The sequence below is a fragment of the Anomaloglossus baeobatrachus genome, chromosome 6 (genome assembly GCF_048569485.1).
Source record: "Anomaloglossus baeobatrachus isolate aAnoBae1 chromosome 6, aAnoBae1.hap1, whole genome shotgun sequence".
In the NCBI taxonomy this organism is placed as follows: Eukaryota; Metazoa; Chordata; class Amphibia; order Anura; family Aromobatidae; genus Anomaloglossus; species Anomaloglossus baeobatrachus.
In genome coordinates, this window is record NC_134358.1 from 74,324,811 (window position 1) to 74,343,058 (window position 18,248).

The window sequence follows — 18,248 nt, forward strand, 5'->3', positions numbered from 1 at the left end:
GAATGTAATAAACCTCAGATCGTACACACAAACAGATCCAGACTTGTCTGTCTGTGGCTATGCTGCAGTATTGTGCTCAAAGTTTCACTTTCATTTTCTTGTCTGCTTGCCCTTCCTCCTCCTCACACTAAAGCTATGTGCCCACGCTACAGGATTTATCGCGGATTTGACGCGGATTTTGACGCGGATTTAGCGCGGATTTGCCGAAAATCTGCAGCACAGCTACTCCCCAGCCATTTCAATGGCATTTTGGAAATGCTGTGCCCATGCTGCGGATTTTTCCGCTGCGGATTTTGCCGCGGATTTTGATGCGGAACAAACTGCAGCATGTCAATTGTTTGGTGCGGATTTGGTGCGGATTTTCTGTTTTGAATGGGGAAAAAAAAAAAATAAAATCCGCATCAAAATCCGCGGCAAATCCGCGGTAAATCCGCGGTAAATCCGCGGCAAATCCGCGGGTGCGGATTTGCCGCGAAAGTTGCGGATTTTCAGGCAAAAAAATCCGCAGGGACCTTTTACTGTGGACACATAGCCTTAGATTCACATTCTTCTTGTGTTGTGCAGATCTATTCCACTCCAAACAATCAGAAACATATTGTCTAACTTCTTGGACTTGGCACTGAAGGGGTTGATTCTGTATTCATAGGTTTGTAGAACAATAGGATTAAGGTCTTTTTCTCAACTCTGTTCATGTTGTAATATTTTTGCCGTGAAGAAGAGGCTGGGACCTCTGCGGAGTCAAATTCAGTTTTGAGAACTGCGTAAGTAAAGCGAGCGTCTGTGATAATATAGGAGAGAAACTGCCCACTAATCCTACAGAAACCTCTGGAAGAGCATGGCATTGTGAATGTTACACATATACAGCCTTTATTCTACTGAGTTAAACAACTCAGCTTTATCTCATGATGGAAGAACCTTTGGATGGTAAAATATTTTCCTCAAAAAGCAGTTTATTGAAAAAAATCCGATTTAAATAAAAAAAATCCGATTTAAATCAAAAAAATCCGATTTAAATCAAAAAAATCTGATTTAAATCAAAAAAATCCGATTTTTTTGATTTTTAAAAAAAAAACATTGATTTTTATCCACCCTGCTTTATTGGGAAATTATGGTATCACAGCAGCACAACTTAAATCATAACATGAATTACTAATTGACAAGACAGTAGAGTTGACAGAAGAACATTATACATTAGATTAGGTCATACACAGCGGGTGAACTGAAAGTAGAAGAAATAAAGAAGGAAACATTCACCTTGATTTAACATTAATGTTTTTGTTGTACATTCTCATAGCAGTTGGCACAAATGATTTCCTATATTTTTCCTTCTTACACCTCAGAAGGATTAGCCGGTTACTGAAGGTGCTCTTCTGTCTCATGAATAGCTCATATAATGGATGTGCATTTTTATTCATTATCGCCATACACTTTTTCAGAGTTCTTCTCTCCACCACCTCCTCAACAGAGTCCAGATTGCAGCCAGCAGTGGAGCTTGCCTTCTTGATAAGCTTATTCAGCTTAGGCTGGTTTCACACTACGTTTATTTAACATCCGTCCATAACGTTTTTTTAGCGGAAAAACGGATCCAGTGCAAATGCGTTTTCACTTCAATGCATTTGCAATGGACTCGCGTTAACATGCGTTCACCTGCGTTTCCATGCGTTATAGTGAGGATCCAGCGACTTGCAGTTTTTTAACATCTTTCAAAAACGCTACTTGTAGCGTTTTTGAGCTGCGTCCAAATACTGCATGTCACCGGATCCTGACTAAACAGCACGCAAATGCAGGTGAACGCTGGCGTGCTGATAGGCAGGATCCTGCTTGCTCTACTGAGCATGCACAGAACCAGTCTTGCGTGATCTGTCTCTCTCTCTTCCTCCCTCCCTCACCCTCTCTATCTCTGTCTTTCCCCCTTCCTCTCCTCCCTCTCTCTCCCACCTGAGAGCTGCGGACACTCGTAACCAAGGTAAATATCGGGTAACCACTTCTCTTAGTTACCCGATGTTTACGTTGGTTACGTGTGCAGACAGCCCTGCTCCTAGCAGCTGCAGACACTCGTAACCAAGATAAATATCGGGTATCCAAGCCCGATGTTTACCTTGGTTACCAGCGTCTGCAGCTGTCAGAAGCCGGCTCCCAGTCTAGTTCCCCTCACTCCCGATCACATGACTCCAATGCCCGCCCCTAAACATCCAGTGACAGGATCCTGCAAAATAACAGATGCGTTTGCATGCGTTTTTTACTGTAAAAGCAGGATCCGCTTTTGCAGCAAAAAACACGTTCCTGACGCATGTTAAATAAACGTAGTGTGAAACCAGCCTTATTAGCATCAGAGACCCGCACACTACTACCCCAGCATATGAGTGCAAAACAGATGGCACTTGCCACTACAGACTGGTGGAACATTTCTAACATTTTGCTGCACACATTAATAGACCTCCGTCTCCTTAGGAAATACAATCTGCCAATCCCCTTCTTGTAGACCATCTCTGAGTGGCATCTCCAGTCCAGTTTGCTATCCAGGTGGACCCCCAAATATTTGTAACTCTCCACCTGCTCCACCTCCTGACCAGCAATAGTGATCTGTACATTCCATCTTTCTCCTGCTATAGTTGGCCACCAACTCCTTAGTTTTCTTAACATATAGTTGTAGATAGTTACCATGGCACCAATCCACAGAATTCTACACCACCCTTCTATATTCCTCATCCCCCTGGTCCCCCCTAATACATCCCACAACCACGGAGTCATCCGAGAATTTTTGAAGGTTACAAAAAATAGGATTTATACTGAAAGTCTGATGTATACAGTGTGAATAGGAAGGGCGCTAGCACCGTTCCCTGAGGGGCACCTACACTGCTCAACTGCTCCCATCTGTACAAACTGTGGCCGATCTGATAGTCAGTTATCCAATTTCTCATCCCCTCCTCCACCTTCATATCCGTCATCTTTTTGTGCAGTAAAAGTGGCTGCAGGGTGTTAAATGCACTCGAGAAATCGAAGAACATCGCTCGCACAGTGGTTCCGTCATTCTCCAAAAATGAATGTACAGTATGTAACAGAGAAAGAATAGCATCGTCCACCTCCAATCTATGCCGGTAAGCAAACTGTAGGGGATCAATAAAAGCCCTCGGACTCAAGTGAGCAAGCACTAATCTTTCCAAGGCCTTCATAGCATGAGGTGTTAAGGCTACAGGACGATAGTCATTTAAAGGATGCAGGAGAAGTAGTCTTGGGTACCGGAACCAGACAGGACGTTTTCCATAACACTAGTACCCTCTGCGTTTGTAGACTTCCATTAAATTGGTGTGTAAAGACCGTACACAGGTGGTCTGCACACACTTTAAGGACGCGTGGACTGAGTCCATCTGGCCCTGCAGCTTTACCAATGTTAAGTGACTTAAACTGCCTCCTCACATCATTTTCGGAGACTCTGAAATTAGTCTGCTCATCCTCCAATATCAATGTTGCAGAATTTGCACCAGAATCACCTCCTCTGTCAGTTGGTGTTACACATGTATTGCTAAATCTATTGAAATACTCATTCATCTCATTCGCCTTGTCCAGTTTTCCTCCCCCATGCACAGACTTCACATTAAGCCCATTCAGCAATTTCATTCCTGACCAAACCTCCCTGGAATTATTGTGGGACAGTTTCTTTTCAAGTTTAATTCTGAAGACTTCCTGGGCCTACTTTTATACTTCAATTCATGCTGTATCATTTTAATTTCCTCTTTGTCAAATATTTTAAATGGCTTACAGCCAATGAAAATCCAAAAGTCATTATCTCAGAAAATTAGAATATTATATAAGACCAACTGAAAAAATTATTTTATCCTCAAATGTTGGCGCCTACTGAAAAGTCTGTACAGTAAATGCCTCAATACTTGGTTGGGCTCCTTTTATATGAATTACTGCATCAATGCGGCGTGGCATGGAGGTGATCAGTCTGTGGCACTGCTGAAGTGTTATGGAAGCCCAGGTGGCTTTGTTAGCAGCCTTCAGCTTGTCTGCATTGTTGGGTCTGGTGTCTCCCATCTTCCTCTTGACAATACTCCATAGGGTTTAGGTCAGGAGAGTTTTCTGGCCAATCAAGCGCAGTGATACTGTGGTTGTTAAACCAGGTATTGGTACTTTTGACAGTGTGGAGAGGTGCCAAGTCCTGCTGGAAAATGAAATTTCCATCTCTAAAAATCTTGTCGGCAGAGGGAAGCATGAAATGCTCTAAAACTTCCTGGTAGACGGCTGTGTGGACTTTGGTCTTGATAACACACAGTGGAGCTACACCAGCAGATGACCTGGCTCCCCAAACCATCACTGATTGTGGAAACTTCACACTACACCTCCAGCAGCTTGGATTGTGGCCTCTCCACTCTTCCTCCAGACTCTGTGACCGCGATTTCCAAATGAAATGCCAAATTTACTTTCAATTGAAAACATCACCTTGGACCACTGAGAACAGTCCAGTTCTTTTTCTCCTTGGCCCAGGTAAGACGCTTCTGGCGTTGTCTATTGGTCATGAGTGGCTGACACAAGGAATGCGACAGTTGTAGCCCATGTCCTGGATACGTCTGTGTGTGGTGGCTCTTGAAGCACTGATTCCAGCAGTAGTCCACTCCTTGTGAATCTCCCCAAATCGTTGGCCTTTTCTTAATCCTATCAAGGCCACAGTTATCCCGGTTGCTTGTGCACCTTTCTACCAAACTTTTCCTTCCACTCAACTTTCCATTAATATGCTTGGATACAGCACTATGTGAACAGCCAGCTTCTTTAGCAATGACCTTTTGTGGCTTACCCTCCTTGTGGAGTGTCAATGACTGCCTTCTGGACATCTGTCAAGTCAGCAGTCTTCCCCATGATTGTGTAGCCTACTGAACAAGACTAAGGGACCATTTCAAAAGCTTAGGAAGCCTTTGCAGGTGTCTTGTGGTATTTTGAGAATTTCCTGAGATAATGACTTTTGGGTTTTCATTGGCTGTAAGCTATAATCATCAACATTAACAGAAATAAACACTTGAAATAGATCACTGTGTGTCTAATGACTCTATATAATGTTTCACATTTTGTATTGAATTGCTGAAATTACCTCTTTGATCTAATCTATTGAGATGCACCTTTATAATGGATTTTAATGCACTTCTAATAAAGGACGATTTTATGAAGATACAATTTGCTGGATACTCATTTCCTTTTTGACAGCCTCTAATAAAATCCTAGAAAGATCTAAGACAAAAAGAAAATTATAAGTAAATTCTATAAGGAATTTTTACTTTACATTTTTCCCTTGCCAGAAAAAAAAAAAAAGAAATATTCTTTAAAGTGAACTTCAAAGCTTAAACATAATTCCCGATCTGCGGGCATTATGTATCGGGCACAGGCTGCATGTCTTCAGCTAGGCATGTTTGACTCTGAAACCCGGAGGTGATTCAGAGACTAATGTCGTGCCCCGGGGCAGCCGAGCTGCTCGGATCCGAACGGTCCGTGGCTCGAGGGGTTCCGGATCCGGGGGCACCGTCAACCAGTTTTAAATGAAAAGAAAATAGAAATAAAATAATAAGTCCGACTACGCCACTCGCGGTTTGCGGCTGGGGATAGTAGGGCGCCGCTACGGGTTCCCGCTGGGGATGATGGATGGGGACAGCGTGGATGGTGGAGCCCTCCATGAGCAGGGCTTTTCCCTAGGGGTAGGTGAAGGGTTAACGTGGAGGTGCACAGCAATAAGTCAGTCCAGACAACGTGCACTTTGGTTGTTTTTACTTACTTAATTCGCGCCCTGGGGATGTGCTGGATCCCAGGTGCGCCCGTGTCCTTTATAGCTGTGCCAGCCAACCTGGTGCCACTCTCCCACCGATGCACTCTGGTGTATTTGTCAGTCTTCCCTGGCGTGGAGCACTTGGAGGTCTTTCTGGTGTTTGGGTCCTGCTGCAGGCAGCTTGGACTATTTAAGAGAATTTCTCCCGGTCCCCTCTTTGCTGCTGATGCCTCAGACGTTAGTGGTGGCAGACTTAACAGATGGCTTGAAGTCCTGGTCTGTTCTGGGATCTGCACCCCGTGCGTGCAAAGTACTGTGAGCCCTGGATGTCCACCCCACAGGATCCCTCTGTCCTTGGAGCTTGCTGTCTCGCTCTCCAGCTACTTTTCTCCTCTGAGTGGATGATCTTTCTACTCAGGTGTTTGCGGATTCTTTGCTTCTTTCCCTGTCTCTCAAGAGTCTGCTGTCTGTCTTGACACCTTTCCTTTTACTACTGCACACTTTTCACTCCTTTCCTCTCTACTCCTCCTTCTTTCACTTCCTTTCTCCAACTCACTCACTAACTCCTCCCGCTGTCCACCCACACTTCCCAGGTCACTCGCTCCTCCCCCAGGTCTGAACCCTCCCTTCCCAGTTGGCTGCCTGTTAGCTCACAGTGCCCAGCTTGTCACCTGGCTCTAAGGGGGGGTCTCCCACCCTGGTTGTGAGTGTATATGTGCTGGTGTGTGTGTGTGTGTGTGTGTGTGTGTGTGTGTGTGTGTGTGTGTGTGTGATGACTGGCACAGTCATGTTGGATCCGAGCTGTTATCTTATTTTTGTGACACCTTGTTACCGCAGGGGCGTCACACTAACATACCTTTTAAAAAGCTGCATGGTAAAGCAGTCGGACAGGCGGGTCCTTGGCAGCGTCTCCCCACCCTGTGAGCATGTATATAGGAAGAGACTGGTGTTTCATGGAGAGTGGGAGGGGAGAAGCCACCAGGGACCCGCCTGTCCGACTAGTCTCGTGGGCGGCTCAGGTCCTAGCAGCTTTAAAGTATGTTTTTCTGTGCAACATGGCAGTGTTTCGGGGTCAATCATACCTGTAGGTCACACAGCAAGTATCAGCTGTCAGGTTCCCATTAATACATTTATCTCTCAACCATTTATACGGCCTGTTCCTTTCAGCCTTTATTAATGTATGTCTTCCGGAAGAGAATCCTTCCCTTAAAATTACATCCTCTTCTTAAAGTTGCTCGCTTTCCTCCCAAGTCTTCTAAAATAAATTGGGTCAAAGCTCACTAGATGCTACCTACTGACTGGAAATCACTCAATAACTTCCCCAGTGCTTAGATTATGGAGACTTCTCTAGTTCTTCTCTTGAGGATTTCAAGACCCAATGAAGAATGTTCTGTGGAAGATTTCTGTGCTTCCTCCTTTGTTGCTCGGCCTTCCCGCTGTAATCCTTTCAGAAGTTCCCTCAGTTCTCGCTTCTCCAGGTTCGTCTGCTCCAGGTCCTGCCGGTGCCGATTCTCTGCAACCATCAGGGTCCGCACCTCTGACTGGAGTTGTGACATCTGACTCTGGAACGAAACGAGCCAGAAATGGTGTAAAAACAAAGCCACAATTTCTCCAGTTGCAGAAATTATCAAAATTATGAATTTTTAGGAGATTTAATTGTGTAAAATGAAAATACAACCGTTAAAGGGACTCTTTCACCAGGTTTTTGCCACTTAATCTGAGAGCAGCATAACATAGGAGCAGAGATCCTGATTCCAGTAATGTGTCACCTTACTGGGTTGCTTAGTGTAGTTTTAATAAAATCACTGATTAAGCAGCAGGAGATTATCATTACTGGACTACTTGGCGTGCGGCAGGTAGTCCAGCATATTCATGAGCTCTGTATAACTGCTACATCTGCAGCAGAGAAAACAGTGATTTTACCAAAATGACAGCTCAGTAAGTGACACATCGCTGGAATCAGGGTCTCTGTATTATGCTACTCTCAATTGGGGGAGCAAAAAGCTGGCTCTTTGTACTGGGTCGGTACCGAACGGCTGCTCACCATTCTCCACATAGATTGTACTTAGTGATCTCAACACTGGAGTGACTGTACTAAGTTTTACTTTGTAACTTATGTAAATTTATGTTCATGTAAATCCTGCATAATAAACAAAACGTTTTTGTGACACTAAAGTGGAAGCAAACACAAAAAATACCTTGAGCTGTTCTATCTCCGCCTGGAACAGACTCTCTTTCTGGACCATGTGTCGTCTCTGGGAGTCCAGTCTGGACTCCATCTCCTGCTTTGTTTCTTCAACTCTGCATATCATTTCAGATCTAAAGAAGAGATGTCAGAATAGTAAAGACGCCCACACATATTAGATGGCCGAGCCACGCTTAGAAGGCCGTCTCTGCCTTACACCCGGGGCGCTCACTTCACCGAGTGTTCCTGTGTTCTGTATGAGAGAGCCACTGCCAAACATTCCTGCCAGAGGTTTATCTGCACGGTGGCTCAGTGGTTAGCACTGCAGTCTTGTAGTGCTGGGGTCCTGGGTTCAAATCCCATCATGGACACCATCTGCAAGGAGTTTGTATGTTCTCCCCGTGTTTGTGTGGGTTTCCTCCCACACTCCAAAAACATAATTATAGGGAACCTAGATTGTGAGCCCCAATGGGGACAGTGTTGCCAATGTATGTAATGTATGTAAAGCGCTGTGGAATTAACAGCGCCATATAAAGGGAAAATATTATTATCTGCGGGAGAGCAAAGCGATCGGGAATCCAATATCGGGCACGCTGGATCGATATCTTCCTGACAGTCAGTTGGTCAATGCCTCTAGTTTATATATATATATATATATATATATATATATTAAAAAAATAAATCTTTATTTTTATATAGCACTAACATATTCCGCAGCGCTTTACATACATCAGGAACACTGTCCCCATTGGGGCTCACAATCTAAATTCCCTATGTGTATGTCTTTGGAGTGTGGGAGGAAACCGGAGTACCCGGAGGAAACACACGCAAACAAGGGGAGAACATACAAACTCCTTGCAGATGTTGTCCTTGGTGGGATTTGAACCCAGGACCCCAACGCTGCAAGACTGCAGTGCTAACCACTGAGCCACCGTGCCGCCCTGTATATACACACACATTGGGACTGATATTAGTCTAATGTGTATGGTGAGGCTTAAAGACATTTCATTTTAATCAATAGATCTTGAAATAATAATAATTTCCACAATCGGATGCGTTTAAAATAAGTGTTCCTGTCCTGAGATCTTATATATGTGTCCCTGCTGTGTACTGTGTAATGGACATGTCTGACTGTACAGTGACATGCACTGATCATACCACATCTCCTGGGCCGGGGAGGATGTAAGAGTGTACATACATTACAGTATGGGATTGCAGGTGATGATCTCTGTGAGGTAAAACATTTCCCTGTCTGTTTTTTAAGAAATGTTTTACCTCAAAGAAAGAATTTTGTGATTCCCTACTGCAATGTCTTTTAACTATTTTGTATCCTCCCCTCCTCAGGAGATGTGGTGTGATCAGACCATGCCCCTGTACGGTCAGACACAGCCATTACACAGCATACAGCAGGGGCACATATATAAGATCTCAGCATAGGGGCGATTGTTGTTTGCTGTTTTTTTTTTAATCACATCCAATTGTGGAAATTATTATTATTCCAAGATCTATTGATTAAAATTAACTTTGTTTATGTGAAAACCCCCTTAAAGGGAATCTGTCAGCAGGTGTTTGCTACCTCATCTGAGGCAGAGATCCCGAGTTCAATGATGTATCACTTAGATTACGGTCTACAGCCATTCTGACATAGTGAAAGATTTTAGATTTTGCATGTAGCAGAGCTCTGAGAGCTGTCCCCGCTTACACTATGGTTTCAGTGTAAATTTCTATAGAAAGAAGCTATTAATCACAGACAGGGGTGGAGTTGAAGTATAACTCACATGCTGCTGAGACCCACTAATGATAAAGATAACAGGTTTAAGCTAACATGGCAGGTAAATAAAAAAAAAAACACAAAACGGAGATAACAGAGGCAGGGCTGAAATCCCTGTTTTAACAATTGCAGCATGCTGTTGTGAGGAAAGAGTTAACTAAAATTGAATAGATAGACACCCACGCCGCTTGCAAAGAGCACAGACAGACCCATCTACGCTTCAGATGCTGAGAAGAACCAAGGCCAGATAAACTTATATTCTGCCAAGGACAGATAAGACTTGTGCTTAGCCAAGGAGAAGTGAAACTTACTTATGCTTTGCCGAGAAAGGAAAGTTATGCCTTTGTACATGACATAGCTACGCCCCTATTAGCTTGATAAAAACCTGTATGTACAATAAACGTTAGTTCAGAGCGCACACTCTCTTGCCTTATGTGCAGATACCTGTCTCTGTTTATATCTCATTGAGGTTGAGAGAAGCCGAGGGGGTGACCGGGACCCTCTCCGCATTCGGTCATCACTGACAACAGTTGTGACCCATCCAGGGGTCACCTTAACACTGTGTTAAGGATACATTGCAGAAATCTGCTGATAGTCCCTTTAAGTGCATGGTATATGTCTCTTCTTCTAAAATAAAAAATACAAAACGAGATGGTTATGAGTCTGCTATCATTTCTATATATTTTTTTTTTTTATTTGAAGCAAAGTGCACATTCCTCCATCTTTAGGATGGAGGAGGCAGGTATAGTATGGCCCCGTAGAAATGGGTTTAGACCATTAGTCCGGCTGCCTACAAATCTTCCACTGAGGTTGTATTCGCTAGAGTAGTGTTTCCCAAACTCCAGCCCCCACCTGGTCGTGTTTTTAGGATTTCCTTAGCACTGAAGAGGTGATGGAATCAAGTAATCACATCCAATACTAAGGAAATCCTGAAAACACGACCTGTTGGGGGCCATGAAGACTGGACTTTGGGAAACACTGCTCTAGAGAAAGCATATTTTATAAATATTGGGTTTTTCGGCAGCACATCACCTTCTGTGCTGCCATCAATCATGTAAGTGTATTTGTATAGAACCTTTATGTTGATTGGAACATGTCAATTTTACTAAACGAGTGCCAATCGATTTTTCTATACCGCTAAACTGAGCTTGTCGGGGACAATTTATCCATGTAAAAAGACCATTAGATTCCAGAATTATTCTCCGCTGACAAATATCTGATGCGTTTGGCCAACTTTAGTTTTTCTTAAATTAGATAACTCTACAGTATTCTGTTAGAAAGTTAACACTTCTCCTAATAATGATCACCAGAATATCAAGTTTACAAAGAATACTGGTAGATTTCAGCTCTGAAGCTTTGTGAATTTTGTGCGCAGGATGTAACTCCCGAACAGAACTTGGGAAACTGTATACAGTGGAACCTTGGTTTAAGAGTAACTTGGCTTGAGAGCATTTTGCAAGACAAGCAAAGCTTTCTCCAAATTTGTAACTTGGTTTAAGAGCAATGCTTTGCAAGAAGAGCAAATACTTACCGTGCACACTTCTGGTTCTGTCCTTTCACTGCACTCTGACCCGCTCTGGAGGTAACTTTCTGTACATATGTACTGTATACATTATACCATTGCACGGTACAGTATCTAATATATAAAGCTAAATGTATGTGTGTATGTCCGGGATTGGCATCTGCACCGTTGCAGCTACAGCCACAAAATTTTGCACACTCGCACGTCTGGACCACAAGAGCGTCATAGGCTATGTTTTGAGGCGAAATTTTAACCCCGCGCTTTACAGTTATTCACCAAAAAACCTGCCTCCATTAAAGTGAATGGAGCTGGGAGCCACAGTGCAGCCAGAACTTCAGAAGAATGAGCAGCCACGCCCTTATATGGAATGTTGGCGTGTCACAATGCAGCCAGGGAAAGAGACAGACATAGACAGGGTAAGAGACAGACACAAAGAGACAAACACAGACAGAGACAAACTGACAGGGGAAGAGACAGACACAGACAAATAGACAGACTGACAGGGAAAGAGACAGACACAGACACAGGGAAAGAAAGAGAAAGAGACAGACAGGGTAAGAGACAGACAGACAGGTAAAGAGACAGACAAAGAGACAGACACAGGGAAAGAGACAGAGATAGATAGACAGATGGAGAAAGAGACAGAGACAGTCAAAGACAGACAGGGAAAGAGACAGACAGACAAAGAGAGAGAGACAGAGATATATACAGAGGGGGAAACAGACAGAGAATGTGAGAGAAACAGAGAGACAGTTACTATCCCGGGCGTTAATACATTCTATTTATACATTCTATCTTGGGAATGTTAATACATTCTATTTTGTTAACAACAGTTGTTAACCCGGGCGAAGCCGGGTAGTACAGCTAGTATACTATATAACATGTCTATCAATTTGCATTTGTGGATACAGTATTGTACTTTCTTTCTGCTAACCAGTACAGCACATTACTTGTACTGTACCTCTCGCACACCAACAATTCTATTGTAAGCTAAACTGCAGTTTAATTTGTTGGTTTTTTTTTTTACTATACTGTACAGTATTTTGTATTAATGTATTGTAATATATGAATACACTACATTATATTGTATTACTGTAATAAGTTTGTATAAATACAGCAAATATTTTTGGGTTGTGGAACGAATTGTCTGTTTCAATTATTTCCTATGGGAAAATTCGCTTTGATATAAGAGTAACTTGATTTAAGAGCAGACTCCCGGAACCAATTATGCTCGTAATCCAAGGTTCCACTGTATTTTGCTTATATAAACACTATATAGGCTAGCTAAGCATTTTCTAGGCAGTGTATGATACCGTGTAAAAATATTATTACGGTACATAACAGGAGTTCAGATAATTGGTGAAGAATTTCTCAAGCTTACCAAAATAGAAGCCGCTGCTACATCGCAGCTGTTTGCGCTGGTTAATAAAAGGGGGTTCTGAGCAGGGGCCTTAAAAGGGAAAATGGAGCCTAAGCTACTTTTCACTTTTATAAATCAATTATCGCTCGGTTCGAGTCCAAAATGTGTCAGATTGCAGGTGTGACTGGATCACTAGGAACAGGGGAGCCTAAACTTGTCCTCAGACTAAGGGAACACTCGCTTACCCTGATACCAAAGGTACGTCTGAAGGTGACGATGATTGGGCCTCCTTCCTTGCCCTAGCTCCTGAACAACCCTGTTCTAGTCACCCCCCTCCCTCCACCCTGGAGAGGGCCCGGACAGTAGTGGTCAACGCTACACAAATAAACAGATGGGGGAAAACAAAAACTCAAACTCAGAGCAATAACAAAGAAGTATAAACAATATGTGATCATGAGTAAACAAAAAGGAAAGGATGAAATAATCAGACAAGAGTATTTCCACAACACACCAAACAGCAACTGGATAACAAGGACCGGGATCATATAAAGCTATCATCGGCATGGGAGAACAGGCTCCACCATCTAAAAAAAGAGGGGAATCGACTGTGATAGGTCTCCTGCAACATGTGACTCAAGCAGTGATCCACAGGCTAGCAGAAATTAGCTCCTGCAAGTCTGGTTTACATTTTGGCCACTGACAGTGGGCTAAAACGCGACGTGGACATAGCCCAGTGCTTTGGTTATTACCTTAGAAGTTCAAGTTCTGTTCTGAGTTCAGCAATACAGTTATGCTGTAGATCTTCAGCACTTAGGATGGCATAGCCACAGCCATTGGGGCATTCGCGGCTCCGATGTTCACACACCGCCAGGTGGCTATCCAGATGTCTTCTCTCAAACTGGATCGGGCAGCCTAACAGAAGGAATCCCTCAGAAAACGTGACACAGAATAGGACGGATAATGCTGATATTGAGCTTATTAGATACTTACCAGCATTTATACAGGACATACGACTGTGTTCACACTCCCTCTCATGTTTATCTATGGACTCCAGGGAACAAACCATCTCGCAGCCACTCCTGTAATTTTTACACTGGATCTGAAGTCTGCTCAAATCGTTCCGCATGTACCTGGATAGATGCAGAAGCGAATTAGGATAGAAAGAACATACGGTATGTCTTATCATCATCTCACTCAACTTGATTGTTAGCAACTATGCTATATTGTACTTAATGATATAAAGAACTAGGCACACTTTTTAAAATTGCAAAGTACAGTGGGTACGGAAAGTATTCAGACCCCTTTAAATTTTCCACTCTGGTTCATTGCAGCCAGTTGGTAAATTCAAAAAAGTTCATTTTTTTTTTTACATTAATGTACCCTCTGCACCCCAGATTGTCAGAAAAAAACAAACGTAGAAATTTTTGCAAATTTATTACACAAATAAAACTGAAATATCACATAGTCATAAGTATTCAGACCCTTTGCTCAGTATTGAGTTGAAACCCCCTCGTTTTGAGCTAGTACAGCCATGAGTCTTCTTGGGAATGGTGCAACAAGTTTTTCACGTCTGGATTTGGGATCCTCTGCCATTCTTCCTTGCAGATTCTCACTAACTGGGTGTTTGTGTGAATGCTGTATAAGTGCTAAACACCAGCGATTAACCTCTTCATTACCCGGGATAAGTACTGCACCTTAAGTGAGATGCAGTAGCCTGTGGCGACTGAAGCCTCAGGGGCGCCACATAAGCATTATACAAACTATTCACTTTGTCTATGGAAGGACCTGTGTGAGGTCATACCCATGTGACCTGGTATCCAGATTTGGTGGCTGAGGCCCCGCCCCTTCTGGTCACATGGATATGACCTCACAACAGGTCCTTCCACAGACAAAGTGAATAGGTGATGTGCATAAATGCAGACATGTCCTGACAAAACATGCTTGGCCTCACCTAATTCACTTGCATTGAGCGAGTCCACGCATGTCAGAAAGTGGCCGGAAGGGTGCAAATCATATCCTTGCGGTAACAAGCAGGCACTAGAGAATCCTAATAGCGTGCAGTGCGCACAATGTGAAGATTTAGAAGCCTGCGCCGCACCCATAGTGATTGCAGACCAACCCCAAATGTGGACAACCTCTTTAACCATTCAATAAGTTTTAGCAGAAACAACACATTTGTCAGGTTTCCGGGTTTTCCAGTCCTCTTTTGAAAAAGCTTGCCCTCAGTTAACATGGAGTTTTGTGTTCTGTTGCCCTACTTCCTGTCCAGCTGCTTAAAAGGCCGCCTCTAAGCTCACTCCAGTGCCTGAGTATACTGCTTGCTGTGTGCTCCTGCTTTGCTGCTGCTGCTGCTACTTGATTACCTTTGGATCCTCCTGGAAATCTACCGACCGACTCTGGACCATACCCGGTTTCTTCAAACTGTGCCCGGACTCCGTCTGCCGTCTTTTGTCAGCACGTCTGCCCGGTTTCTTCCGGTTCATAACCATTCTGGACTTTCATTCCGTACGGACACTTCTGGACTTTACCGCTTGCCCCTTGTGTCCCGGCTGCACCGCATTTAGGCCTTCCGGGGTTGATTGCCGGACAGTCCCTGTATAGGGGTTCGCTCTGGTGGTCTCCCTGGGGGAGTCCGGTGCGTGGCCCCGGGAATCCCCTTCGCTCCGTTTCAGAAAGGTATTTTTTTGTGTTTGTTATACTGTGTATTTCCGTTGTGTATCTACCGTGGTTACATATCATAAAAACATCTTGTACCACAAACTCGTCTCTGGCTGTCATTGCCCTAACGCTATCGAAATCCTCAAACATACAATAGTATTACACTATACTCAGGCCATAAGAGGATTTCGCTGGGGCAATGACTGAGACACGAGTAGATCAGCTCTTTTCTATGATTAACTCCTTGCAGCAGGAGATGGAGGTGGTGCAGACTAAACTTAGAGATGTGGAGACACAGCTGGGCCATGATCACCAGGTACTGGGTCCGGCTATACAGGATTTGCAAGTCAGAGTGGAGGCTCAGGAAGCCGGCCCCACTACGTCCGTATCAGCTGCCGGTATGCCTAGGTTACCCCCATTCCGTTTCAATGGTGACCGTAGTCAGTTTCGTGGATTTGTGAACCAATGTATACTGTTTTTTGATGTACATGCTGATTACCGTTCTGACCGGTCCAAAGTGTTATGTATAATTATGTTATTAACCTCACGAGCACTGGCTTGGGCTAATCCTATGATAGAGAACCGGGACATCCGTTTAAATCACCTAGAGGACTTTCTGACCGCAATGGCGCAGATGTTTGATGATCCGAATCGCCGTGCTACCGCTGAATCGGCTCTCCTTTCCTTACGTCAGGGAAAGCGTTCTGTCGTTGAATACGCCACTGAATTTAAGAGGTTAGTGGTAGACACCGACTGGGGAAACAATGCATTATTGTCTGTTTTCAGAAAGGGTTTGTCCGGTACCATCAAAGACGAGTTAGCTCGTTCCGAATCTCCAGGGGAGTTTGAACAGTTTCTCCAGCACACTGTGCGTATTGATACCCGCTTGACCGAACGTAGACAGGAAAAATGGGCAGCTGTAAACCGTGTAAACAACTTTGCCTTTCCTTCCAGAGAACCCGCTCTCAGGACGCCACGGGAGGCCGAGGACGTTCCTATGCAAGTGGACTCTCTGCAAAAGCGAGAGACCAATGAACGTCGCGAACACCGGCTCCGTGAGCGTTTGTGTTTCTATTGCGGTCAATCGGACCATTTCTTGATCGACTGCCCGAAACGTCCGAATCGCCCGAATAAGGTATTGGCAGCCATGGCAGAGTGTGACAACACGGACGCAGAGTCCGATATCTCTGAGGCAAGTGGACACCTGGATGCGGTATTTCCCTTGACTGTAATGTCAACCTCACCGAAGGACTCAGAAGGGAAATATACCCATTGCTCGCTCCCCATTCAGATCCGGTGGGAGGGACAGCTAATACCTACCTCTGCAATGATAGATTCTGGGGCAGGGGGAAATTTCATGGACTCCTCTTTTGCCAGGAAACACGGTATCCGGACTCAGCAAAGATCCTCACCGGTTACCATGGAGACGGTTGACGGATCTCCGTTAATCTCTGGACCAGTTGATCGGGAAACCGTACCGCTAGAATGCGTCATGAAGCCAGGTCAGCAGGAGACCCTTGTTTTCATGTTAATTTCTTCTCCTCATTTTCCGATTATTCTAGGTATTCCGTGGCTACGGTCTACAAATCCGGTCATCGATTGGGAAACTAAGGAAATATCCTTCCCACCGCAGAGTATTCCGACCATTAGTCCAACTGTTCCGGTTCCAGTAACACCGAATGCGGAGGGCACTGTACAGGTACCTGTTCTACCCCCGGTGTATAATGACTTTGCGGATATATGCGACAAAAGAAAAGCCGATCGGCTTCCCCCGCATAGACCGTATGATTGCCCCATAGACTTACTCCCAGGGGCGGAGATCCCGTTTGGTCATGTCTACCCGTTGGCGGCACCTGAGCTAGAAGCACTAAAAGAATACATTGATGAAAGTCTAGCTAAGGGATTCATTCGTCCGTCTACCTCACCAGCAGGGGCACCCATCTTTTTCGTGAAAAAGAAAGAGGGGACTCTGAGACCCTGTATTGACTACCGGGAACTGAATAAAATAACTATCCGGAACCGGTATCCATTACCGTTGATTCCTGAGCTATTGGAGAGGGTCCAACAGGCAAAAATATTCACCAAATTGGATCTCCGTTCTCCGTAGGGCATACAATCTACTCCGTATACGTCCCGGAGACGAGTGGAAGACCGCGTTCCGATGTCGGTATGGACATTTTGAGTACCTAGTGATGCCTTTTGGACTTTGTAACGCTCCCGCGACTTTCCAACATCTAGTTAACGATATTCTTAGGGATATCATGGACCAATTCATGGTGATTTATCTGGACGATATCCTAATCTTTTCTGATTCCCTACAGGAACACCAGGAACACGTCAAGACCGTACTTACCCGGCTGAGGGAAAACCACCTGTACATCAAACTGGAGAAATGCGAGTTCCACTGCTCACAAATACAATTCTTAGGATATGTCATCTCTCCTCAGGGACTGAACATGGAGTCTGGCAAGATACAAGCAATTCTAGACTGGCCGGAACCGGGGAACATCAAGGAGGTACAACGCTTTGTCGGTTTTGCCAACTTTTACCGACGTTTTATCCGTAATTTTTCAGAGATCGTTCGTCCCATCACTCTGTTAACCAAGAAAGGACAGAAGTTTGTGTGGTCCGCCCAGGCCCAGGAAGCTTTCCATCGTCTCAAGGTTTGTTTTACCTCAGCGCCTATATTGGTACATCCGAATCCCGCACTTCCCTTTATCGTGGAAGTCGACGCTTCCGACTACGCATTAGGGGCCATCCTTTCACAAAGGACTGGGGACAAGAGTCTCTTACATCCGTGTGCTTTCTTTTCCCGCCGGTTGTCCCCTGCAGAAAGGAACTATGACATTGCGGACAAGGAATTGTTAGCGATTATTTCCGCTTTCAAGGAATGGAGACACCACTTACAGGGAGCCGCGCAGCAAGTGATAGTACTCACAGATCATCGTAATCTGGAATTTCTTAAGTCTGCCAGGTGCCTGTCTCCACGGCAAGCCCGTT

General features: G+C 44.4%; 1 protein-coding gene across 2 annotated transcripts in view; it reads right to left on the reverse strand.

Moving 5' to 3' along the window:
• Window positions 1-2,091: 2,091 nt before the first annotated feature.
• Window positions 2,092-18,248, reverse strand: part of LOC142317068 (RING finger protein 151-like) — a 30,987-nt gene continuing 14,830 nt past the window's right edge. For both annotated transcript variants that reach the window (XM_075353037.1, XM_075353039.1), the window contains 4 exons: window positions 13,581-13,720; window positions 13,340-13,502; window positions 7,951-8,071; window positions 2,092-7,314 (listed from right to left, as the gene is read on the reverse strand). In XM_075353037.1, the coding sequence (XP_075209152.1) occupies window positions 7,081-7,314; window positions 7,951-8,071; window positions 13,340-13,502; window positions 13,581-13,720 (658 nt within the window). In that variant the 3' untranslated portion in view covers window positions 2,092-7,080. The remainder of the gene's footprint in view (window positions 7,315-7,950; window positions 8,072-13,339; window positions 13,503-13,580; window positions 13,721-18,248) is intronic.